This window comes from Eurosta solidaginis, chromosome 1 (genome assembly GCF_040869045.1).
Source record: "Eurosta solidaginis isolate ZX-2024a chromosome 1, ASM4086904v1, whole genome shotgun sequence".
Lineage (NCBI taxonomy): Eukaryota > Metazoa > Arthropoda > Insecta > Diptera > Tephritidae > Eurosta > Eurosta solidaginis.
In genome coordinates, this window is record NC_090319.1 from 141,838,047 (window position 1) to 141,866,011 (window position 27,965).

Consider the following 27,965-nt stretch of genomic DNA (forward strand, 5'->3'; position numbering starts at 1 on the left):
ACAAGGCTTATGTCCTTGTCAACCATAGCTTGATGTGTTGTGTTATCGAAAGCCCCTGATATGTCAATAAAAGCGCAGAGGGCAATATTTTTTGCTTCTAGAGCCTTTTCGATTTTTACCGTTAGACTATAAATATCCACCTTCGTGGATTTCCCTGACTGGTGGGAGAACTGATTCCCACACAGAGGGAGTTTAATTAGATTGACCTCCCTGATATGCTGATTTAAGATTTTCTCCATACCCTTTAAGAGAAACGAGCTCAGGCTTATTGGCCGATACGACGAGGGCAGTTGCTCGGGCTTCCCTGGCTTTGGTAAAAATACTTCCTTAACCTCTGCGAACCTGTTTAGGATATGGCCCAGCTGTAGTGATGCCTTATATATAATGGATAAGACTGGGGCTATATGATTTATACCTTGATATAACAGACAAGGATAAACCCCATCCTGTCCTGGTGACTTCAATGGGCTGAAATCAGACCGTGCCCATTGCACTCGTTTGACAGCGGTGAGCTTTGTTGCTAGGCTTTTTTCATTACCGCTGATGGTCGGCAAATCTACCGCTATAGGTGGTGATTGATAGCATACTGTGCAGTCAGGAAAGTGAGTTTCGAGTAAGAGTTTATATGTCTCTTCCGGCCGCGTGGTGTAGCTCCCATCAGTTTTTTCAAAGTGCCAATTACATTTCTGGGATCTCTAGAAAGGGCTTTTTGTAGTCGAACCGCTGCTGGAAGATCATTAATCTTTTCACAGCGTTCTCTCCAGGTAGCATTTTAGATTTCCTAAGTTCTTTATTGTAAGATGTTAGAGCTATTTTGTACGAGTCCCAGTCGCCCGTAGCTCTCGCTTTATTAAACAGCTTCCTAGTCTGGCATCTTAGTTGCCCAAGCTTTTTGTTCCACCAAGGCACATCGCGTTGTGTACGTATCATTCCTTGGGCAAACTCTCATTGAAAGCTGTTTTAAGTCTGAGTGAAGCTGTTCAGCTTCCTTCTCACGGCTCCTGCACGGTGGTTATGGGCCACTGTAAGCCGTTTCGGAAAAGCTCCCAGTCCGTTTTTCTGGGATTTCTAAAAATGTCTTAAGATTTACTCAAGTTATCATATGCACAGGCAGAGGGACAGACGGACAAGGCTAAATTCCTTGTTTCATTCTCAGGATTTTGGTTTATGGAGGTTTATTTCTATCTCGATTCGTTTATGCCGTTACGATCAACCATTATGTTTCCAAAGTTAATACGCGATGTGTGCAAAGCGCGCTGAGTATAAAAATTGCAACGATTGCATTCTTTGTATGATATAGTTAGCTGCAGTTATTACAGCAGTGTTACTTCTTATGACAGAACATGACGTTCTTCGGCAAAATTTGGGCAGCTGTGGCAACTTCGCTGGTCCATTGAATGAAATGTTGACAATCTATTGATCATCACTGTCAACTCAAAAACAACACAAAAATTTTCGCTGCGCTATTGCAGCACATTATCAGCTTGAGTAGCAGCAAAATTCTATAAATTAAAAAGCACTTAAGCATAGTGATAGAACGATTCGAGTTCTGAGTGAGTAGTGTTGATACTTTTTCAAAAAATACTTGAGTATATTTTATATTCGATGCTTTTTACCAAGTACTGAGTAAGGTATCGATAATGTGCCTCGATTCTTTAAAAAGTCTACAGGTCCCGTATTACGTGTTTCGTGAACTGAACACTCGTCTCTTAAAAGTGCCTTTTTGGTATTTCGTGATACGTGAACTTATCGTAACTAGGTATTATGAGTTCAGGGCTCGAATTGGGTATTTCGTGATCAAAACGGCAATCGTATGAAAAAGAAAAATATGTGACTAACCATACGCATGACAAATTGGGTATTATGATATACGTTAAGTATCGTATCTGAATTTCTTACATTTTGTAGTAGATTTATGCCGAATTGTAATGGAAAATTTGACAATTAAATATCACCTTCTATATTTGTAAAACCGAAAACCATTTATTTTCTGACAAAAGTACTATTTAAAACAAAAAAAAAAAAGGTTTAGCAAGAATAAGTTAAAATTTACGGCAATTTCAAAAATCGGAAACAATGTGAATTCATACAAGTGAAAAATCTTTCTATTCCTCCATTGCCATACCTACCTGTCAAATAATAACTGAAAGGGAGAATGGCTGTCGCGAATGGCCAGAGAATGGAAGATAGGTTTGTTTTTTGCCCGCGGTTATTAAATTGCACTGCCAAGAATTGCCCATTTGTGTCTCAAATCAGATTTTCTTTTAAATGTGTAACTGAAAATCAGACTACATATTTTTATTCATTGCTAAAATCTGGTTAACAAATAAAATCTGAGCAGCCAGTTAAGCAAACATTTTAAAATATGTAAATAATGCAATAAACCAGTCGTCTACAAAAATGTTTGAAAAACACTGTTGAGGAAATAATTTAAGTAATCGAACAGCGATTGAACAGGTGATCGAGGCTGTTTACTATTGTGAACGTTTTTGTCAAACATTCGCCACTTGTATGAATTCACAATGATCGGAAATAAAAATAAGTTTGTTATGACAATTGCATCAAGTTTAGGGTGGGTAGATTTGTATGGACGAAAGTTAACCGATATCGCGCCATCGATTTTTCGAAAGGATTTGGGCTCAGGAAAAAAAGTTCCACAACGCATACCCAAAAAATAATTTTCGAACCTGCGAAATTTCTTTTTTTGACTTTTTTCGACTTTGATTTTTAAAGTTTTCTTCATGACCTACTAAAAAAATTTTCATATGTATATCCTGTCCGACCCAAAAATGTCCGCTGAAAACTTTGTCGATAACAGTTTTTTGAAAAAAAAAAAAAAATATTTTTCGCACAGGGTATACATGAAAATTTTACAAACAAATGAAAATTTGCTTAGTAGGTCATGAAAAAAACCTTAAACAACCTTAAAAATCAAAGTCGAAGAAAAGTCAAAAAAATCTAATTTCTCAGGCTCGAAAATAATTTTTTTTGGTATGCGTAGTGGAACTTTTTTTCCTATGGCGCGATATCGCTTAATAAATCGACCCAGTCTAATGTATATGCTTTTACTTAGTAAAAGACTAAGTCTATTTGATATTGGAAAGTCACGGTATATTATGATTGCAGTGGCTCCCAACCCATGGCACGTCTCAGTGCTACCCAATTATTTGTTACGATATTATAAGAATTCAGCGGTCCTCAAACATAAAGCCCCCCCCTGAACGACTCGTTCAGAAAGGTAATGTCGCCACTTTTGTAGCTGGACGTTTGTACTTGCCTTAGCCTGTTTTGATGATAACAACGCGGACTAAGTTGTCATCACCTTTGTGCACGTCGACGTTGCGCCCTAAAACCCATTTCGATATTGGAAGATTTGGTTCTTTCAGCACGACCAGTTTTCCGATTTCAAAATGTGGTGCTGAGGGTGGGATGAAATGCGAATTGACGCCTTCGTTTGCTAATGATTGAGCAACCTCTTCCCGATTTTCATTAAATATTGATAGCCTTTGAAGTTCGTTTAGGGCTCGCTTGGCACCATGAAAGGTAGGACCATTATCAGAATAGAGATCAATGGGTTTTCCTCGGCGTGCACTAAATCTACGAGAAGCGCCAAAAAAGGCATCGCTTGTTAAGTCCGTCACCAATTCTATGTGTAATGCTTTAGTTGACAGGCAGACGAATATGGCAAAGCATGCCTTGCCGGTTTTTGGATTTCGAGTCTTTGAATACTTGATGCGTACAGGGCCAGCGTAATCAAGTCCGCAATGTAGAAAACACCTACTAGGCTTAACTCTCGTTGACGACAGATTACCTATAAGTTGAGTATGAAACATGGTTTACAAGTAAATACGACCTTCCTTACCAAATTTCTGCAGCCCAAAATCCAAAATTCTTGACGAACAAGAGCGAACGTCGCCTCTACACCTGCATGCATATTGTTTTCCTGTGTATGTCTTACGATGCATAGTGAAATGTTAACGTCTTTAGGTAGCAGAATCGGGAACTTTATATTGTAGTTTATATTGGCATGTTTTATGCGGCCACCTACCCAGAGTAGACCTGACTGATCTATGAATGGCGAATACCGAACAAGCGTAGATTTTGGATGAGTTGTAGAAAATGCATGCTGCTGCACATGTTTTATTATTTAGATTTTCAACTGTTTGAGTTCGTTCGTAGAGAGGAACGTCTCTATGCAAGGTTCTTGACGATAGTGCGTATTGTTTATAAATCGGTAGCAATAAGCAAATATACGTATCAAGCGCCATCAAGAGGAAAATTTTTCGCATAGTAATAACAACGAATTATTGACTTCGTTGATACATAGCGCTACCATTTTCTTTCGTTTTTCTTCTGCAATTACTTGTCATTAGAAGCCATGATTGTTCAGGAAGTGCTAACCAACAGAGCCCTGACCAACAAAGTATATGCCCAACTAGTTGTGTGGGTAGAAGACCACGAGAAGCACAATCAGCTGGGTTGTCTTCTGACCGAACATGTCTCCATTGATTACGAGGAACTATGCTTAATATTTCCGCGGTTTATTGCTAACGAACGTAGTCCATTTCCTTGGTGGAACGGAAAGCCAATGCAGAACTATTTCTGAAACCGTCCAACACATAATATTTGAAATTGTCAAAGTTAAGGGCCCATTACTAATACTTAGCATAGACTTGACTTGACTTGGCATAAACTTGGAAACTTAGCCAGGATTATACTCCACTTAGCGCATACAATCTGGCATCATAATCGGCTTTGAAATTTGTTTTTAAATAAATGTCAATTTGTATGACAAAATGTTAAAATGAAAGGGAAGCAAACAAATGGCATCTCAAAATGTAAAGGTTACTTAGAACTTACATAGAAAATCAAAATTCAACAGACTCCTAAGTCAAGTTAAGTGTTGCTAATGGCCGCGGTACAATGACATTTTTCATATAGATGCGTTTAACACAAGCTTATGCATTCCAATAACATCGCCACAATCAACGAAGATGTTGCGTTTGTAAATATGAAGGAACTTCAGACTTGGCAATTGAAGTGTATTACGCCTTGCCCATTCACATACAAAATTTCGCGAAGTACTGTTATAAACAATCTCCGTATACAACAAAAATACTTGCTGATATATTTTGTGTCGTAATCGATTGTTATATTGCAGTTTTTAATTGCGAAAAATGTTAGAAAATTTACCAACCAGTGGGAAAAAAATTTCACTTGCAAAGTGTGCCAACACCCTTAGCCAAAGCAAATGTCAAATTTTTCTTCTTATGATTTGCTTGGAACAAAATTGGGGAGTTGGCTACTTTTCAATATCAGATGGCGCCAGTGTCGCTCATTCTATCATTCTCCATAAATATACGTGCAATCTACTCATAATTCATAAGCATGTGTTAAACTCAACTATATGAAAAAGTGCTTATGTGTCGGAGCTAGAAGTTTTGAGTAATCAGTAACATGCAATATTCATTTAACAGAACTATAAGTGACAGTTCTCAAGTCAAGTCAAGTCTATGCTAAGTATCAGTAATGGGCCCATTAGCGATTCCTTTACTAGGGTGATTAGCTCCCTTAGTATTAAGGCAGCGTTTAGTTCATACCTCGGAACTGAAATAGATTTTAGTGGTGCCACACGTGTTTTAGAAGCTATTAATCGTATGGCAATAGGTACACGACAGTAAACAACAGCCACGCAAGCTGCTGTTGATGCATCAGAGGACCCTATTAACTCCACAGGTTTTAAGGGATATGATATGTATCGAGGTATCTTAAGTTGTTTTAAGTGATGGAGTTTCCCCATGTAGTTGCACCAACGTTTGCATATCATCTTCGGTAATGAATCATGCCAGCCAAGGCCGTCACACCATGATTCCTGAAATAAAACTTTGCATAAACGGTGCGACCATACCTAATGGATCGTAAATCTTCGACATCTCTGACAAAACCATTCGTTTCGTGGGTTTCGGATCAATTGCAGGATCGCCAATGTTCAAAAGCAGCTGGTCACTAGATGGATTCCAATGAATCCCCAGAATTTTGACTGATGTTTCAGGTGTCTGCGATTGTATCGCAATGGGATTGTACTCGCATACTGCATTTGGTAACGTTACGAGCAGAGGCCAACAATTGGAGCTCCACTTTCTGAGATTGAATTTAGCTTTTGACAAGAGTTATATTAGTTCGTCGTTTATCACAATGAGGTCTTCTACCGTGTCACATCCAGGGGGTATCTCATCAACGTAAGCGTCGTTTTAGAACTCTTGAAGCATTTGTATATTTATCTTTATAGTCCTCGGCAAGATGTTTCTAAACGCGCACAGCAAGAAATGGAGACCGCGCAAGTCCATAATACTGTTAGCAATCGATAATGCTCAAGTTTGGATGTTCGTTCATTCCTCAGTAGGATGCGTTGAAAATCGGTCTCTTCTGAATGCAATTTTATGCCCCTGAACATTTTCTCAATATCAGTTCCAAAGACATACCGATGCTGGCGAAAGCTTAAAAACACCCCAAATAAATCGCGTTGTATTGGTGGACCAATTTGTAGTCGATCATTTAATGAAATTCCAGATGAATCTTTAAGGGAGCCGTCAAAAACCACATGGCACTTAGTCGTAGTACTGACATTCTTAATAAAAAGGACGTAGGCACATCAACCTCCTGATCTTGAATCAATTCCATATGCGCAATTCTAGATACTCGTCCAAAAATGCTTTGTACTGTTGTTTTAGAGAGGGATACGTTGTAATTTGGCATCCATACCATTGAGACGTGAAATAGCTTGTGGTAAAGTATCATCGATGGGCTTCATATCGGCTTTGAATGGATACTTGACCACATAAGCTCCATCCTCAGGTCTTTGAACTGTTGAAACGAAGTGTTTTCCTACAGGATCATGTTCGTCGATTTTGCCTTTTGATGATTGTACATTGTCCATTTTCAATAGGGATCGAATAAGTTGATCTACATCTTGCAAGGCATGACTTACTGAAACATGTGATAGATATTCACCCTCCGACGAACAGGAATCAGTTATCACCCTACCGAAGACACTATTCACAGCGTTCAAAGTTTGATTGGCTAACTGAATATTTTCACCTGTTAGAATCTTCCAAAGTTGATCAGAACCGAGGATCATATCTATAGGATCAAGAGTACCAAACGTTGGATCCGCTAATGATAATTTTTTCAGTTGATCTCAAGTCTGTTTGCATAAATTGATCGGATATGATCGTAGTGTCGAATTTAACTTTTGGAGAATAAGCGCTTCTACATAAAAATAGTTTCGTTTTTAGCAGATTGCAATGTAGCAATCACACGACCACGTGTAATACCAACACTTCGGGAAGAAAGCCCTGTTATCGGAACACGGGAATGTTTGCGCTTTGCACCAATCAATATTCGACAATTTACATCGATACCGCACTGATCTTTAACAGTAGCAAGTAACGTAGGTACAATTGTTTGCGAAGGATTCTTCAATGGAATGATTGCTTAAAATAGGTTGAACTTCAATCTTTTGACTAACTGTTTATTTGACACATTCACTCCACTTTGCTTCTCAAAATCTTTAGGTTCAAAATGTAATAATGTATGATGAGAAGAATTGCACACACGACATTTTACAGAGCTCAAACACTTATTCAACTGATGATTTGTGCTAGACAATTATAGCACAACTTCTTACAGGTCTTCTTGCAGTAACATCAAGAGCTTTGAATTTAGGGCAATGAGTAAGTGTATGTACATCTGTACATTGCATTGCACAGTGATTATTATACTTCCCTTCTGACGAATTAGCAAAATTAACCACAGCTGACCGTCGACCTGTTGAGTGTGCAGAAGATTGGCATGCTTCCAAAGCATCACATCGGCGAACTAAACACTGTAGTACCTCCTCGAATGTTCGTTCTAACACAGCATCGTTGGATTCTGCCCAATTTTTCTTGGATTCATCATATATATGGATTAGCCATGTGTCTCGCTGATTGGAATTGAGAGCGTTAAGCCATCGAATAACCTCGTCTGCTCCGTCTGTTGTTTCTCAAAGTAGGTGCATTCGCCGTGTGACAAGTGGGAAGGATAAAAACGATTGCACAAAGGATCGGACGATCAACGGTTTACGATCATACCGTTGTGCCAGGCGATCTCACGTAATTACTGCCTATGATAGCCATATGTTTTACCAATTGTAAGGCTTCTCCCGAAAGGTAGGACTTCAAAAAAAGTAATTTTTGTGTAGCTGTTAAATTAGTCTTTTGATCAGGGACGGAAAATAATTATTATTTTTTTTCGGAGTCGAAAAAGTCCTGGTCAAAAAATTATCCTAGGTGAAAATTTTTGAGTTCCCAGGTATCCCTATAGCAATATCACGTGGAATCATGCATCCTTTTTATTTTTCGAACTTTTTCCATAAAAGTCCACATATAAACATTTTTTTATTTCGGATAAGCCGTTTCTTTGTTATCAAGCGGGACTTTTATTTTGGCCTTAAAAAATAAAAGTCCGGATTTAACTAGTTCTATCGAACTCAGGAGTAATCAAAATCCGAAAATAATTTTTATCTTGATCCAAATATATTTAAAGTCCAAAATTAATAGTTCTGCGAGGAATTATATTATAAAAGGAATAACAGTTTCCGCCCCTGCTTTTGATCGATAGCACCAGTAAATAAATTCATAAAAGAGGACCAATCTTTGTAGTTGCCGGAAAATGTAGGAACTTGAGTCTTAGGTAAATGAATATTTGATATGTTCTGGGTTAGACGTTCAAGAAATGTCGCTTGTTGATCAGCCAACAATTCAAATTATTTACCGCGGGCAAACAACAAGGCTTTCTTCCATTCTCTGACCATTCGTGACAGTCATTCTCCCTGTCAGCATGTTTGACAGGTAGGTATGGCAATGGAAGAATAACAAGATTCTTCACCTGTAAGAATTCACAATGATTGCCAGTCTCTGCATTAGCATTATACCAGTCGACGAAATGTTAATTAATACAAGACGACTATAAATTGATAGAATATATAAACAATTTAAAAATGCATTATGTTTATTATTTGAATTCCAAAATTTTACTACTTTTATTTTGACTTCCATTTCAAAAAATATCGTGGAATCAAAAGTTTCACAATTATATAAAAACAATAAAAATAAAGTATAATAACTATACATTTACTCCCGCTTCAGTGAAGCGAAACATTTATTATTTAATATTAGTTTACAGGATTCATAAGAGAATTTTGCGTTGAAATTTAAAAAATGTTTGTATTGTGTGTTGTATATTTTTTGTAAATGTTTCAGGTTTAATTGTTAGAATTTGGGGAAGTGTTTTGGGAATGGTTGGTTTATATGTGTTCATAGCTTGAATTGGTATAGTATAAGTCAGCGGGCATCACCCCATACGCGCTTTCACGCACTTGTTGTTGTAAAACGCTTAGGCAACCGCACCGCATAGGCAAGCGCACCACACATCCCCGCGCGCACGCATTCTATCCTCTCACCCACAACCGAAGCTAGTCTGCTGTGCCCATTAGGAACTACACTGCTTTAATTTCGCGTAAAAGGACTTTTGAAGTAATATTTTTGGGTATATTTTTGGATCACCTGTACGAGAACAATCAAGCTTTTTTGTTTTATTTAATTGAACGCATGTAGAATAATTTTTAAATGCATTCAGTAAAACAATGCGATACGTTAATTTTGAAAGGTACCAAGTCCGACTGGGTTTGTGTGCCAGTGCTATCTCTGCTCACTGATTGATTGTCGCTATTTTTTTGCAGAAAAAAATGAAGAATAGACATGCATTGACAAAAATTTATTTCGCCTCACTTGAACTTAAAAATTAAATATGGAATATATTAGTGAACAGTTTGAAGGTTGGAGTACATGCATGGTTTGTTTCACCATTATTAACCCGAGAAGATAATTGAAGATTATCGCTCATTTATCTAATAGAATATAATACATAATATAAAAAAACTTTCTTAAGCGGTGTTGTTTTATCGTATTTTTTATTAATAATACAATAAAACTTGCTTAAGCGTTGATTGCTTTATTGTATTTTTTATTAGTGCGTAAATGCGCAGAACGTAAACGATTTCGCCCCTCTGTTGGCCAAATCCTGTGACGTACATGTGCAGACCGTATTTTTTCCTTTCTATCAGCCAAACCTTAGGTCAGGGTAGGTTAGCTGACTGATTCTGATTTTTGATGTAATTGATTTTTGAATTTTGAAGTAATAAAATAAATAATAATTCACGGTTCGATTCGAGCTCAAGGCCAGAATAATACTTTTTTTCTAATGATAATTATTGCTATTTTCTATAATTGAAAAATTGTATTTTGTTTTTAGAATAGTAAGTAGAAAATTGTTCAGACAACCTGCCATAGCTGCGCAGATAGATTCATTTCGAAGGGTGCTAAGCCTTCATCATCAGTACGCTTTAGGCACGCTGCGCTATCCATTTAGCTATAAAGCGGTGGTTTGTTTGACTGATAAATTGCTACTTCTATTCCTCCTTGCCAACTATAGTTTATCAGCGTTGCGCCATCTGTTGCGAATCACTGATAATGCTGGATTTGTTTATTGTCAATTACTTTGTTTGATATTCCCAAGTGCTCTTGGTTTATTAACAATTGTTTTTGTTTTTATCGGCCTATTGATAAATGACTTAAGGTTCGATTCGAGCTCAAGGCCAGAGCAATAATTTTTGTCTAATGATAATTATTCACTGCTATTCTTGAATCCATCTTAGAAAATCTACGAATACAACCCTCCGCTACGAATACGAAGAGTTTGCTATCACTGAACTCATGTGAAACCGAAAAAAGTGCTGCCAACACATAATGTCAAATTTTGGTTATTCGAAGTCAGCTGAGCGATTTTAAATAAAATATTTCAGCTTAAATTTTAGTTTAAATTTTGCATTATAGCATTTAAAAAAAGATTAGTGCTTAAAATGGATTCCGTAGCGTTTGCAGTTTTGATAGAAGAAAATGAGCAAGAAAGACGTAATTTAAAAATTGCGAGGAGTCTTGAGAGATGCCAGTAATCCTCTTGATTTAGAAGAGGTTATGTAAGTGAAAGGATCCGTATACTTGTTTTTAATGAACTTATAAAGGTTTTCAAAAATTTTGGTTTAATGAAGGAAGTGCACCGTTCGGAAGGTCATCTTCAATGAGCCCTTTAATACGGTTGGCATCGGTATTACGTTTTTTTGCGGAGGGTAGCTATCAGCACGGAGTTTGAAAAGATTTTGATGCTGCGATGTCTCAATCCACGTTTTCCAAAGTTTTGAAAGAGGCCCTGCTAATTTTCCAAGCGCGGCTATGTCCACAATGGATATATTTAGATATGACCAACGAATATAAATGTAGCGCAAAAAGGCATTTCTACGAAAAATATAGGTTCCCGGGTGTAATCATGTGTGTGGACGGTACCCACATAAAAATGGTATCAACAGACAAGGATACATTTTTATTTTATAATCGGAAAGGATACTATAGCATCAATGCGATGATTGTAAGGACCGTAAGACAATGATTAAAATATTTAATTGATTTACTTTATGCAGATGTGTGATAACAAAATGAGGATTCGTTATGTAAATGCGCAGTATCGAGGAAGTAACCACGATTCTCACATATGGAACGTAAGTAATGCGAGATCCTATTTTGAGAGAAAGTATGCAGAAGGTGAACGGAGTACTTGGATTTTAGGTGTGTATATGTTCCTAATGTAAGTTATTTTCCAGGGTTAAGTAAAATATTATTTTTTATAGGTGATGCTGGATACGCCTTGGAGCCTTGGCTAATGACACCGTTTCGTTCCCCACAATCGGGCAGCTCTGAAAGTAACTACAATAAAGTCCACGCAAAAGCAAGAACTATTATTGAGAGGACTATTGGCGTTTTCAAAAATCGTTTTAGATGTCTGCTGGGTGCCTGCGAGCTCCATTACGAACCGTACAAAGTAAGCCAGATTGTAAATGTCGCGGCAGCTTTTCACAACATTTGTTTGCACTATCGGGTTCTAAATTATGATGCGGAATTAATAGACCAATTATCTGATAGCGACAGTTTGGAAATTTTGCCCACGGAGCTTAATAGTGTTGCTGCCAATATAAGACAATCTATTTCCAATTCACTTTTATAAATATTTATTTTAATAAAAATTCACTTTTATAAATGTACTTATAAGGCACTTAAAAATGAACATAAATATTTTAGTAATTTAAATTTAATTTACTTATTAAGTAATTTCAGACTTTTTTCTTCCACCTTCAGCATTTGTTTTTTTATTTCATTTTTTTCGGCTATTAGTCTGTTGTGTTCGCGACTCTCCTCAACTTGAGCAATTTTCAGGTCGCATAATTTTTCCGTGCCTCGATACAATCGTCGAATTCCTGTGGCAATATCCTGGAAATTTTGTTCTTGAGTTTTGAGTTTGTGTATATTCTCTTTGTAAAAGCTCTCCTGCAAACCTATTTGTTCCTTAAGAAGGTTGTATGTAGGGGAATTTGCCGATTTTTGAGGAGTTGAACGCCGGCTCGGTTGTGAAAAGCCACCGGTTGCTGACGCCATAGAAACATCTGCGTGTGCTTCAGGAGTATTTTCCGAATGAATTTGAGGAAGTCCTACACTGATGGTGTTTGGGCAGCCCGAAGTGCAAGTTTCTAGAGAAACCAACTCTATTAAGCCTTCTTCCAAATCTGTTAAGCTATGTTGCCGATTTCTTCCGCCTCCTGTGGCTGTCTGCTCCCTTTTATTTTCCATGAGTTTGCGTTTTACATATGACTTCCAGTCCACATATACCTAAACCAAAAGCAAACAATAAAATTACATACATACATAGATACATATGTACCTATTACAAAAGCATTACTTTTTTCCAGGTAGTTACATCTTTTGTTGGTGGCCCAAGACTATTTAGCTCGTTTGCTACGTTTTCCCAAAATTTGTGCACATCCTCCTTTGGGCACTTTGTAAAGCCTTGCGCCATTTCAGGTTGCTGCTGCAATAGCTCGAGTAAGCGGGAATATTGTTGGCGAGTTGTCACAATTTTGGACCTATTATAACAATATATTGCAATTTAATTAGTATAATATCACTTTTAATAATATACTTACATTTTATTTGTTTAATATTCCTTTTTATTCTGAATTTGAGATAATTTCACTTTTTTCCGCAAGCTGATACGCGTCGTAGAAAATTTGTACGAAACTCTACGATTTGACAGTTCGAGTGAGTTCAGTGAAGGTTTTCTACGAATTTCGAACTTACGATGGATTCAGTGAACGGACTTTCGTAGAATCTACGAAAATCGAACATACGATGGATTCAAGAATAGGGTTGATTGCTATTTTTTAATTTTTCTATAATTGAAAAATTGTATTTTGTTTTTCGAACAGTAAATAGAAAATTTTTCAGACAACCTGCCATAGCTGCGCAGATAGATCCATTTCGAATGGCGCTAAGCTTTCATCATCAGTACGCTTTACGCACGCTGCGCTAACCATTTAGCTATACAGCGGTGGTTTGTTTGACTGATAAATTGCTACTTCTATTCCTTCTTACCAACTATATTTAATCAGCGTTGCGCCATCTGTTGCAAATCACTGACAATGCTGGATTTATTTTTTGTCAATTACTTTGTTTGACATCCCCAAGTGCTCTTGGTTTATTAACAATTGTTTTTGTTTTTATCGGCCTATTGATAAATGATTCAAGGTTCGATTCGAGCTCAAGGCCAGAGCAATAACTTTTTTCTAATGATAATTATTGCTTTTTTTAATTTTTCTATAATTGAAAAATTGTATTTGGTTTTTGGAACAGTAAATAGAAAATTTTTCAGACAACCTGCCAGATTCAATTCGAAGGGTGCTAAGCCTTCATCATCAGAACGCTTTAGACACGCTGTGCTATCCATTTAGCTATACATCGGTGGTTTGTTTGACTGATAAATTGCTACTTCTATTCCTTCTTACCAACTATATTTAAACAGCGTTGAGCCATCTGTTGCAAATCACTGATAATGCTGGATTTGTTTATTGTCAATTACTTTGTTTGACATTCCCAAGTGCTCTTGGTTTATTAACAATTGTTTTCGTTTAATCGGCCTATTGATAAATGATTCGAGGTTCGATTCGAGCTCAAGGCCAAAACAATAATTTTTTTCTAATGATAATTATTGCTATTTTTTAATTTTGCTACAAAACAATTCGGCGCTGCGCTCACAAAAACAGTTATGTGTTTTTTAGTAACTTTTCAGGAGATCAAAAAAACCTATTTCTGTTGTCCATTTGCAAAATTTTGCAAATGTCGATTTTTGAAATATTTTATGGAAAGTACGTTATTGATGTGTGAAGGAAAAAATCATGTTTTAACCCATTACGACGTGATAAATATTTGCGCCGTTTTATAGCACATAGCTGCTTTCAAACATGATTTAAATTTGCTTTTGGCGGTAGGGAAATGCATGCAATTTTTGCCGTTATACCTCATAATGCTTACGGAGATTACCCCTTAAGCCCCTGGGAGGTGTAGCTTCATCAATCAGATGTCTGTTGGGATGCCCAGGTTTCTGGGTATTCAACAGAAACTGTTTGTTTAGCATTTTATTTCTCTCCCTAACGGGGAGTACTCTCGCCTCATTGTGTACATGGTTTTCTGGGGACGTAAGAAAACAGCCCGTAGCGGTTCTGAGGGCAGTATTTTGGCAGGCCTATATTTACTTCCAGTGAGTAACCTCTAGGCTTGGCGACCATATCGGGGATGCGTAGCCTGGCGGCCAATTGCCTTGTAAGTAGTAATGAGCGTTTCTTTGTCTTTACCCCAAGGGCTGCCGGAAAGAGTATTGAGGATTTTATTACGGCTCTGGATTTTCGGTACAATCCAAAATGTAGATCCTGATCGAACGTCACACCCACGATTTTAGGGTGTAAGACAGTCGGTAGCGTATAGTCGATGTCGGGATCAAATAGATTATATTGCACTGTGTGGTGAGTGATAAACGCGAGACCGCCTGCATTTCCGCTCCCGCGATCTTTTCTGTGGACGTTATGTCCAGAGCAGGTCTGCACCCCCAGCGGGTTAGGGGATCAGTATATACCCGCGGTAGGTATGCCTGTCGTAAGAGGCGACTAAAATACCAGATTGAAGGGGCTGTGTAGCGCAACCCTTCAGGTTGCCAGCGCAATATATAGCTTCTCCAAACCCAATTGTCAACCTCACCTATCCGCGGCGAATCCTGTTTCACTAACAGACGAGGCTCTGGCGACCCCAAGCTCCTCATGGAACTTGGGGGTGGGGAGGGAGGGAATGGCATGAAGGTTTAATGTGGCCACATAAATCGTTCCCGAGATGGTCGGGCTAGCACCTTAATGGTGCTATGGCAGGTTGTCTGAACAATTTTCTACCTACTATTCCAAAAACAAAATACAATTTTTCAAATTTAGAAAAATTTAAAAATAACAATAATTATCATTACAAAAAAAAATTATTGTTCTGGCCTTGAGCTCGATTCGAACCTTGAATGATTTATCAATAGGCCGATAAAAACAAAAACAATTGTTAATAAACCATGAGCACTTGGGAATGTCAAACAAAGTAATTGACAATAAACAAAAATCCAGCATTATCAGTGATTTGCACCAGATGGCGCAACACTGAATAAACATAGTTGGTAAAAAGGAATAGAAGTAGCAAATTTGCCAGTCAAACAAACCACCGCTGAATAGCTAAATGGTTAACGCAGCATGCCTAAAGCGTACTGATGATGAAGGCTTAGCACCCTTCGAAATGGATCTATCTGCGCAGCTATGGCAGGTTGTCTGAAAAATTTTCTACCTACTATTCCAAAAACAAAATCCAATTTTTCAAATTTAGAAAAATTAAAAAATAACAATAATTATCATTAGAAAAAAAATTATTGTTCTGGCCTTGAGCTCGATTCGAACCTTGAATGATTTATCAATAGGCCGATAAAAACAAAAACAATTGTTAATAAACCATGAGCACTTTGAATGTCAAACAAAGTAATTGACAATAAACAAAAATCCAGCATTATCAGTGATTTGCACCAGATAGCGCAACACTGAATAAATGTAGTTGGTAAAAAGGAATAGAAGTAGGAAATTTGCCAGTCAAACAAACCACCGCTGTATAGCTAAATGGTTAGCGCAGCATGCCTAAAGCGTACTGATGATGAAGGCTTAGCGCCCTTCGAAATGGATCTATCTGCGCAGCTATGGCAGGTTGTCTGAAAAATTTTCTACCTACTATTCCAAAAACAAAATACAATTTTTCAAATTTAGAAAAATTTAAAAATAACAATAATTATCATTAGAAAAAAAATTATTGTTCTGGCCTTGAGCTCGATTCGAACCTTGAATATTTATTTCTAAAAAAGTGTTCACGCATCCATAAGAAATTTCTGGCGATCGCTGGTATAATTACTCAATATTTAGATGTTGTTATTGTAATTGATTATTTATTGTTGTATAAGTTGTGTTGTTGTTAAATTGTTTTGTTGGTGCTACAAATGTATTTAAAATATTGTTTTTTGTTTGATAGATTGGAAGTACTTATGATGAGGTTGAATGGCAACTTTTATTAACATTAATAAATGTTACGTTTTAATTAACGTTAATAAGTGTACATTCACTCAAAGAAAAAATGAAAAACTTGTATTATGCAGAATATATATTCAATAGATATAATTGTACTCTGCATAATGTAGGATAAAATTATCATTGATTGTGTCATATTAAATGGTATTATGTTGAGTTTATAATATGATATACATTTTAATGTAAAAGTATCAATATTTAGAGATTTATAAAAATTGCAGTGATTTGTTTAAATTTGAAGTTATTTCTTTATTCTTATTATTAAGAATTCATGAACTTAACACCGGCTTATAATAACTGAATATTCAATTGTTATGTTTTTCTTAGAGAAACTGAAAACAAAGAAAGAAATATTTACTGGCATATTGCGATGGTACCATTTCGAAAACCGTCACGTAATCATCATCAGGCATTTCGTAATGTTATCAGGTTTCACCGAGATTCGTACCGCGAATCACACGGTGAAACTGCAGTTGCCTTAACCACTAGGCTATCCTGCTTGTATTTTTTCCTTGCTTAATTCAGTTTATCTCATTTATACACTAACAACACAACTGAAACATTCTGTCTCTATTAATTTGTGTGTTGTGTAGATTTGTTTTTGTAAAGTTTCTTTTTCCTTGCGACAGAGAAGTTTTGTAAACGTGTGCTCAGTTTTACATATTTATGTTTGTTTGTTTTTAATGGTGTGTTCAATTTATACTTATTATTAAGAATGCATGTGCTTAACACCGGCTTATATAACTGAATATTCAATTATTATGTTTTTCTAAGAGAAACTGAAAAGAATGAAAGCAACATTTACTGGCATATTGCGATGTTACCATTTTGAAAACCACCACATAATCATCATCAGGCAACTTCGTAATGTTATCTAAGGTTTCACCTAGATTCGAATCGCGAATCATACGGTGAAACTGCAGTTGCCTTAACCACTAGGCACACAGAAAGAAATGGTGCTAGTAAAATCAACAAATCGGTTCTGTTGTTCTTGACTTAACGGAGATTCGGTGAAGTTGATCGAATTACGGTTAATAAAACATGTAGGTCCCGTCCGGCCAATTTGTAGGGAAAATCAAGAGGAGCACGACGCAAATTGGAAGAGAAGCTCGGCCTTAGATCTCTTCGGAGGTTATCGCGCCTTACATTTATTTATTTATATGGCAACATAGGTACTTTCGAACAAAGCTGTCGCAACAACTTTTTTTGTTCATTTGACTACTAAAACGGTCAATTACGAATCAAAGATTTGTGCGCAGTTGATTCAACATCTTGTTGCGATGGATAAAAATTAACAGACATTTCGGGTGAATTGACCCGTATTTCGGTTGATTTTACCAGTCTTTGTATTTGCTTCCTTGCTTAATTCAGTTTATCTCATTTCTACACTAATAACACAACTGAGACATTCTGTCTCTTTTAATTTGTGTTGTGTAGATTTGTTTTTGTAAAGTTTCTTTTTCGTTGTGAATGAGAAGCCTGTAAACTCGTGCTCAGTTTTACATATTTATGTTTGTTTGTTTTTAATTCTTTCTTTATTTTGTAGTGTTTTTTGTTATTTTTAAATTGAAAATAAGGTTATTGTTTAATTTTAACTGTTGTACTTTTGTAATAAGATAAATAAAACGGGGACAATCTTATTTCCGTGTCCGAATATAATTCATTCTTTATTCATAAAACAATTTATTTTATACAAAATATTTCTACATTACTAATGCTTACAAACTAGATGTACATAAATTCATAATACACAAATGCCAGTCAGCGTATTGTAATAACCAACTTATGTGCATATGACAGTCTATATGACTAATGGGCACATATGTCGGCCAGTGTGACTGATGAAATATGTGTCGTATGTGCCGGCATGCACATATGATGTTGAACTCCAGCTGAGTTCGAGAAATTATTTGGGTCAGTAAAATTTGACTACTACAAGTAACGCTACACCACCAGCATTTGAAGAACAGGCATACATAATTTGGCGCATCATTAGTTATGACCATTCAAGTGGCATTGACATAAGTGTGCCGTGCTGTTTCGTCTTATGTTCAATGGCCCACTTAACTTGCTTTGGTTTACAAAATTTCAATTGTTTTTCGTATTCGATTGTAATTTGTGACATAATGGTAACTTGATGCCAAAGGTAATGAATTTGTTTATGTAGTTTTTAATTTTTATTTGTTTACATTTGCTTTACATGTGTACCTATTATGCTGACTGTAGTTTTACCAATCCGCGATCGACCCATTCGCAGCGCGTATACACATATGTGCAAGCAACAGTTCAACCCACTCACACACTCAAACATCCGCTTTGTTAATATCGTAAAAGTGGAGAAGGGGATTTGGTTAGCGGTTGCTTACACATCTGTTCATATACCCACTTGCGTGTCGTTAGAGAAATCCTCAAAGGCTCGCATCCGCCGATGGTGCCTGCATCATGGAGCGTGTGCGTAAAAAAATTCATAGCGCAGCCTTGGGTTGGTTTATAAGTCCAGTGCCCACGTGTGGCCTCGACCCACGATATAATGCCGGGCTTCTAGGTCGCTTCTCGCCTAATCTTTTTTTCCTACAACATGTACTACACTAACATAACTTTACTAGGACAATAAATACGTTATGTAAAAAAATCTAAATCTAATATGACTGGGTTTTTAAGCAAAAATTAACCTAGGGTATCACAGATCTTAATCCTCTATCACAGGTTACCCTTAAACTATATCACAAACTAAAGAAAACAATTAGTCAAGTTGCAAGTGTATAAATGGATTAATACGTCAAGTCGGAAATGTATAATCAAATTAGAAGGTCAAATCGAAGGTGTATAATTACATTAGTAGGTCAAAAAACTTAAAATAATTGAATAAATAGTCGCCTAAAATAAAGAAATGCAAGTCAATTTACTAGAGGTCAATTTTGCAGGTACAAGGTGGATAATAAATAACATGTAACATTCAACATTTACTAACATCATGCCACAAATATGTCCTTAGCGTGGTATACCCCGATTCTGTTTCCACTAACATTCCCGAGTTCATACATAGAGTTACCTATTACTTTTAATACTACGCATTTTACTTGTTTTGGACCAAGTTTCGCATTATAATTGTATATTTGTGTACTCTGTTTAAAATATCGGTGGTATACCACTAGTCCTATTTTAAACGTAACATCCCTACTTCTAGTATTATATACCTTTTTACTTCGCTCGTAGGGCAACCTCAGCTCTTTCATTATGTTACTTCGGATTGACTGAAGTTTGTCGGACGTCACTTCTACCTCACAGTGCACATGTTTGATTTCCCCTAATTTCCTATATAATTCTTAAGATGCCCCATGTTGCACCATAGGCATACCAAATAACGCGAAATACTGCGAGTTATTAATCGCCAAATGGATCACGCTCCTTGAAGCAAACGCTGCATCGCTGATATGTTTGTCCCAATTCTTTTAATTTTCTCCCACGTACGACCTCACTACTTCTGCTGAGGTAGCCCTACGCATTGGTTTCAGAAACTCAAACTTAGAAAAATGATGTAGACACACGAACACATTTCAATCACAAGTACGTGGGTATGGACCCATGGACTCGACGAATAAACGTTTAAAACGGCCTTCAGTAACATCTTGCTGATTGTAAGCTAATAGAACACAAAGAGTTTGCTCTGGGTGCCTTTCTAGACATCGAGGGGGCTTTTAACAATGTCTTACCGGGGGCAATCGAAAGAGCTCTGGTGGGTTTAGAAATCGAGGCGGATCTGGTTGAATTTATTAGCAAACTTCTATGCGGCAGAATTGTTGCAGCTGAGTGGGGAGGGGCCATAACTGAGAGGAAGGTATGCAGGGGCACGCCACAGGGGGAGTCCTATCTCCTCTACTCTGGGTTGTGGTAGTCAACGAGCTTCTTGTGGAGCTGGAAGCCAATGACTGTAGGGCGGTTGCCTATGCTGCTGACCTCTATATCCTAGTCAGAGGCAAATTTCTGGACACCCTGCGCGATGTTCTGCAGGGTTACCTGGATACTGTGGCTAGGTGGGCTGAATCATGTGGATTGGCGGTGAACGCGGGAAAAACAGAATTGGTTCTTTTTACAAGGAGATATAAGATACCCGACTTCAGAACTCCCTCGATTGGAGGGGTACCGTTGGTAATTTCTGACAGGGTTAAATATTTGGGGATTGTTCTGGACAAGAAGCTGTCCTGGAGACCGAATGTGGAAGATAGGACCAGGAAGGCCGCGGTTGCCTTTTACTGCTGCAGGGGGGCTATCGGAAAGAGATGGGGGCACTTGCCAGGAGTAGTACACTGGCTTTATGAGATGGTGGTCAAACCGATTCTCCTCTATGAGTTGCTGGTCTGGTGGAGAGCACTGGACACGGCGAGCACCTCCAAAATGTTAGTGTCTGTGCAACGGACGACGCTGATTGATTTCAGTGGCACTCTGAGAACAACACCTACCTTGGCACTGAATGTCTTTTGTCAAGAGCTAAAAGTAAGCCGCAAGTTTAAGTTGGCTGATCACTGCAGTGTATTCCAAGCGGAAGTTGCTGCGATTAAGGATGCGGTGGATGAAATGCTATCCAGTGCTACTACAGTGAGGGGATTTAACATCTACTCTGATAGCCAAGCGGCTATAAACGCCTTGAGCTCACTTGCGATTGTATCGAATTATTTTACAATTAAGATTATCTGAGTCCCGGGCCATAGTGATATTCCGGGTAACTGTCAAGCGGATCTCTTAGCCCGAATCGGTACAACTGAACCGGATGAACATGGCGGTAGGGATTTCGGGATTCCGCTAGCCACCTGTGGATTGCTCCTCCATAGCTGGGCCTCGAGTCAGCTCAGCAAACGTTGGGTGGACACTACGTCTTGCAGTTTAGCAAGATCTTTCTGGCCGAAAGTGGATGGCAGGAGGTCTGCTGAAATAATTGGGTTCACTAAGGCTCACCTATCAATGGTCATTGGGGTTTTGACAGGGCACTGTACCATGCGCATCCATGCGGTACGTCTCAATATATTGGAAACTCCATCCTGCTGCAGCTGTATGGAGGATGATGAGGTGGAATCACCAAATCACTTTATGCTTGATTGCCCAGCTTTTGCCAGAACTAGGCGAAAGTATTTCGGTCGCGACCCACTTGGATCTCCCGAGGAGCCATCCAAGGTTGAGAGCGGGATCATTCGAAACTTTATCGTTGCTACCCAACGATTCTCTAAGTAGTTATATCTACGTCCCCCTTATTTTAGTTTATTATATGTGGTATCACAACGGACCTTCATGTTGGCCAAGTGAGGTTCCCCTATCAGGGAAGCTACCATCCAACCTAACCTAACATGTTGCTTTCCCATCATTGGTTTGTGGAACGCGTTTTGGGTTTTATTACCATTGCAAATATTACAACTTTTAATATAATTTTGTAGGCCGGCCACAAGTCTTGGCCAATAGTATCTTTCACGTATACGCGCGAAGGTTTTATGTATGCCCCCATGTCCTGCAGAAGGTGAGCAATGCGACGCTTCCACCAACCGCGAACGAAGTTCAGTCTGTACCCAGAGTTTCCAGGCATGGTCTCCTTGAAGCCCCTCCCTCTTGTCAAATTGCGTCCGTCTATAAACATACCCGTCAGATACACATAGTTCAGTTTGTCCTTGTTTGATGTCACAGTGTCTATAAGTTCGTGGTATTCAGTCGATTTAAAATATGGTGAATTGACATCTATATCTGTCATTCTGTCCTTACTTCCAGCCCATTCATATCGACCCTGGATAAATCGTCCGGCACTACATTTTGGGTACCCTTACGGTGTTGGATGTCAAAATTATAGCCTTGCAGTTTTAGACTCCACCTTACCAGTCGACCCGAAAGGTCCTTCTGACTCATCAACCACTTCAAGCTGGCATGGTCGGTGATCACTGTGAAGGGCAATCCCTCAATGTAGGGCTGGAACCTCTTTATGCTCAGGACCGCTGCATAACACTCGAACTCTGTAATACTATAGTTGCGCTGTGCCTTATTTAGTTTCGCGGATACATAGGCAATCGGTCCGTCATCGTCTAGTTGAAAAAGCACACCTCCAACTCCGTCCGTTGAGGCATCACACTGCACATAAAAGTGCTTTTCGAAATCCGGTAAATTAACACCGGCGCAGATATAAGTTTTTTGCTTTAAGCAATCGAATGCTTGCATCGCTTGGTCCGTCATTTTAAAAGCTTTGTCTTTAGTGAGGCAGTCGTGCAGTGGTGCTGCAATTGTCGCGTAGTCCTGTATGAATTTACGGTACCAGCCTGACATCCCTAGGAACCGTCTGAGTTGCTTCGCTGTTCGGGGAAGTCTCGCACTGCTGCCACCTTACTAAGATCTGTACAGATACATCCGTATCCTACAACAAACCCTAAATCACGTACTTCCTTAAAGCAAAGTTATCTCTTTTCAACGTTTATTGTCAATTTGGCATCACGAAGACATTTTGCTACACGGGACAACAAATCTAAATGGGCTGAAGAATTTTCTGAACAGACAAGGAGATCATCCAAATAAACAAACACGGATTCACTAAGAGAAGCGGGAGGACCTTGTCCATTAACCGACACATCCGCTGCGCCACGTTGCACAGTCCAAAAGGCATGACTGTGAAATGGTACAAAGGTCTACCAGGTACAGTGAAAGCAGTTTTCTCACTGGACTTTGGCTCTAAAGGTATCTGCCAAAACGCGTCTTTCAAATCTATGGCAGATATGTACCTGGTATTCTTCACTTCACTTCGATTATATGCTCCACTACGTCGGTCTTACCCAACCCAAGTACTGCAAATGAAGGAAACTGTGCTTTTACGCGATCCAAAGCTACAGTTTCTTCGAGACTCAATTCATGTTGCACCGCATCGAATGATAAGTCACCATCAACAGGCGCAAGCTCTGACACGACAGAAACCTTTGAGTTGATTTGGGGCCCCCTGCTGACTACATTAAGCTGGAAGGCTTTCCAGAAATCGATCCCCAGATGGACCTCTTGTTGCATCCCCTGCACTATAAGGAATTCCAGCTCCCGAGTGGCATTGTCCCACAGTACTGGCAGATTTACCACTCCAACAACCGCGGTTTCACCCCCGCTGGCTGTCTTAGCGTTTTGCCACTGGATCGGCATAATCAGCCTTTCTTTGCCATCGAGCAATTTATGGGTATTTTTTCCTAAGCAGCTAGCCCGGCCCCGGAATCTAAGAGCGCGAGCACCTCTCGTCCACCAATCTCCGTTTAGGCAAAAAGCCTGTTACCACCCTGCACAGTGATTATCGTAGAAATTATCTTCTTCCTGATCCTTCTAAGCAACTTCTGTTTTTCCCTAATTTTACGTATCTTTTCCAAATTTCTCTTCCACTTCTTAGCGTTCAGCACATCACAAAATATCCTTTTCCTTGCCTCTTCGTACTTCATCTTCCTAACGTGAAGCTTTCTCTAACTGATTACTTCTTATTCTCGTCGACTTTCTCCTTTGTCACTCTATCCTTATCTCGTTTTAATATATAAATCTGTGCACCCTCTACTAATTCTCCGGGCGTTCTTGATTTTGGGCAGAGCTCCCGGACGTCTCTGCCAGGGTCCGGTTTCCCGTCTCGGGTTTAAACACACAAAACGATGAATCTCCCCCAAACGCAAAACTTCAAATAAGGTTATAACAAAAACCTTTATATAAATATATGTATATATAAAAGGTTCGCCGCCAGTCTTCTCTCCGTGTGTGCTCTGGCCTCGTTGGTTTGATGTTTAAATACTCCTTTAGTTATATCGCCGGTGTCGTTTTCCAAATAGCATAGCCTTGGGGTGGGTGTAAAATAATGTAATAGTTGACTGCTTCCAGGAAGTTCATCTGTAGGAAACTTTCTTAGCTTAAAGTCTTTTCGTTGAGGCTCTGCCACACATCCTTAAAACAAAACGCTACCTACAGATACATGTTTAACGAGGCATAACAGAACAAACTACAAGTTATAAAAATATTAGGACGGCCAAAGGAGAAAATTGCTTTCGCGCGTATACACACATAAATACGCATAAAGTAGGGTTTGCAATGGTTGTGTATCAGATGGTTTGAGCGTTCGACGTGACTAATATGTTTGACGTAGTTAGGTATGATTCGACATAATCGTATGTGTTTGAAGTTTGACCGTAAATATGTTGCGCGCAAACAAAATGAAACGACCCTATTGTGCGAAAACAAGTTTTCGAGAAAAACGCGTTTAAAGTTTTTGCTTAGCTAGACTCTGTGTAGCGGCTGGCCGTTGCGAACGAATTTTGTAATTCAAATTTAATTAACTTCCCGAGAAGCTACAACTTGAAGCTTGGAATATAGTTCAGAACCCGATAGGTGGCGCATGGATCGAAATATTTCAAAAACTAGTATTTGTGTCCCCTTTGGATTTAAATGCGATTTTTGCGTTCAATTTCCTATAAGAATCACTTAAAAAGTGAATAACTGTATTTTCGCACTCGTTTCATGATTCCAGGTGACATATGTATTCATCCCCTTTTACGTTAATGCCACAGGCTGTAGTTACAAAACATACATTGCCGCGAATGAAGCGGCACCAGTCTCGCTGATATACATGGCTCATTTTTCGAACTTAACTCAAAATACCTCTAACAAACAGGGCATAGCTGCTTTAATCAAAAAGGGAATTCCACACATAGTTGTGCCGATTCACTCGACTATATCTGTTTTAGCACTGGAAGTATGCATTACAAATAACGATTATAAAATAACAATTATTTTCCTCAACAAAACTTTACATTAGCAGAGTTAAACACATTTTAAATTCTTTTATTGGGGGATTAACTCGTGGTATTCACTCTGGGGCTTGCACTTACCAGTCACAGAGCGATCACATCCCCATCGTTACGGAGTTAACCACTGCCGGCTCAACCAAAGTCTTCCCAAAGCATAAGTTTTTAACTCACAAAGTGGATTGGCCCAAGTTCACGGATCTGATAACCACTTCCGTAGCTAATCTATCAGCGTCAAGTAACGTTAACGAAGAGGCCGCAAACATTCCTAAAATCATACGTTCCGCGGCACATCTCTCCACACCGCAAGCCACATATAGGCAACGTTAAAAAGTAGTGCCCTACTGGTCTCAAGAGTAAGAAAATTTAAGGAACGCAAAACAGCAAAACTGGAAAGCGTATAAAAAAAAACGAGATCAGTGGAAATCCTCATATTATACAAAAAATCAAAGCTGGCGAAAATCCTTGGGCTGAACCCTCCCAGAGGGTGCCGGCTGGTAATAGCACAACAGTTTCCTCTTCCAGCGGAGTGCTAGCTAAGTTTGGGAATCATTTCCATCTGTGCCCCAGCTCCTTAATAGCTCAGGCATATGGAAGTGGTTTTTAAACGTGGCCTCAAGGTGGGAACCGGACCACGTCCAGTTGAAAAGGTGGCCCACCCCTAATCCAGGGTGTTATGCGTTTCCGTGCCCATTGGATGGTTCGCAGTCAGGGGTATCTGACTGTATTTTTACGGAGCCTCCCGGATACCGGTCCACCTCCGGGAGTAACGGCGACTTGCTGCGGCATGGGGCTCTACCGCAGTCGACCGCATTGTTCCCCTTTCCCTTTTTTTCAGGCTGCCGAACGGCCTCATATTAGTAGGCAGCCGACGAACCATGAACATGAATATACAAAAAAACCAAGCCTCGGATCCCTGCACGGGTAAAGATGCCGCCCTTGGACTAGGCGTTAAAAAAGTAACCAATCCGTCGGGAACCGCACATACGGCCTCAAAATAATTCTCGGCCACCTGTGCAAGCTAGTGGAAGGACTAAACCCCTTGAGAGCAAGTCCAATCCCACGGCAGCCGGCAAAGTTAGCCCCAAAGAGGGAAAGCAGCGTCCGACTGAGCAAGCACAGGAGGCCCGTCCCATGTCCGTACCGGGCACCTCTCGCCAGCAGGGTGGAAACAGCACTAAGTCCTACACGGACAAAAGTACTGCCTCTACCGCTGCAAAGCTATCGGGAAAGCCGGCTGAACCCCTTGAGGGTTCCAAGGAAAATAAGCGAATCTCGATTTCGGTCCGCAAACAGCGGAGCATCCGCAACGCCGCCAAAATCGTTGAGAGATTTGGCAACTCTCCCAGCGACAAGTTTACGGCAGAGCAAAAAAGTTATCTGGCCTGGGCCAGGAAGATTATTGCTGCCAAGAAGAGCAGCAATAACAATCCCATCCCCTAGGGTACTGCGACTACCTCTTCTGCCACCAAAAAATCTTCTGACCCGAAGATGCCGGCTTTAAAAGACAAAGGTCTATGGGAAATGCCTCGAGCGTTCCCAAAAGGCACAAGCCTTCGGCCACTACTCCCCCTGCCCTGACCAAAACCTTCAGCTAGGCGGCTAAGGCCAACGGTGGCGGTTTTGAACCGCGGTCACCCCGATGGGAACATGACCCCGGATAACTGGAAGGATGTCCTTAACGGCCTTCTCAACATCTTTAAGGACATCATGACCAAGTATCCGGGGCCGGCTCCTACTATTCGTGATGCCGGCTGGCACCAGGGCAGGGTAAAGCTTGTTTCCTGCGCCGATGAGCGCTCGTGCAGGTTCTACAAACTCGCCATAGCTTTGCTAGGACAGCTGTGGCCTGAGGCCAGCTTGGATGCGGTCGGTTTGGAAGAAATTCCGAACAGACCGAGAGCTTGGGCCTGGGTCCCAGACGGCATAGCGTATCCTGGCGAGATTTTAGCAACCATCGCAGAGTCAAATAACGGTCTACCTTCGAGTGATTGGAGGGTAGTCCGGGTCGGCGAGACAAGGGCGAAGCAGCGTTATGTTGGTTTCATCATAAACGAGGCTTCTCTCCCTTGGCTTGACGAATGTGTTGGAGTTTTAAGCTACGGCTTCTACTCCATCACGTTGAAGATTCGAAGGGATGGTACTAAAGAAGAAGCACCGGACGAAGGTGAGCCTGTACCTCAGGGCGACAAGTTAGATGGAAACACCCCGAGTGGATCTGCTGTCCCTGGCCCTGAGGAAGGAGCCACCTCCGCGCCGGAAGATCTGGTGGGTGGGGATAACGCCTCGATCGAATCCGCAACCACCACAACGAATCTCGGGGCCCATGCAGCACCTTGAGTGAACATGGGGCCGATATCGAACTGGCACGCAGCACTCCGGATGCCGAGAGCGATACACTCTCGGTATCTGAGTTTGCGGCCCAGTTCTTTACTGGCATGGACGAGCAGCTTCTGCTTGAATCCGACGTTGCGGATCAGCAGAGGATGGACGCCGATGCTGAAGCCGACCTTTAACGGGAGCGCAGGTACTTCAAATAAACCTGCACCACTCTA

General features: G+C 39.7%; 2 protein-coding genes across 7 annotated transcripts in view; both read right to left on the reverse strand.

The window, feature by feature from the left end:
* Window positions 1–27,965, reverse strand: part of Cerk (Ceramide kinase) — a 205,791-nt gene that overhangs the window by 36,293 nt on the left and 141,533 nt on the right. The window lies entirely within an intron of this gene.
* Window positions 12,226–25,234, reverse strand: LOC137238645 (uncharacterized). The gene is made up of 3 exons (XM_067763789.1): window positions 25,194–25,234; window positions 12,886–13,069; window positions 12,226–12,815 (listed from the first exon to the last, which is right to left on the reverse strand). The coding sequence occupies exons 1-3, from the start codon at window positions 25,232–25,234 to the stop codon at window positions 12,246–12,248; spliced, it is 795 nt and encodes a 264-aa protein (XP_067619890.1). The 3' UTR covers window positions 12,226–12,245.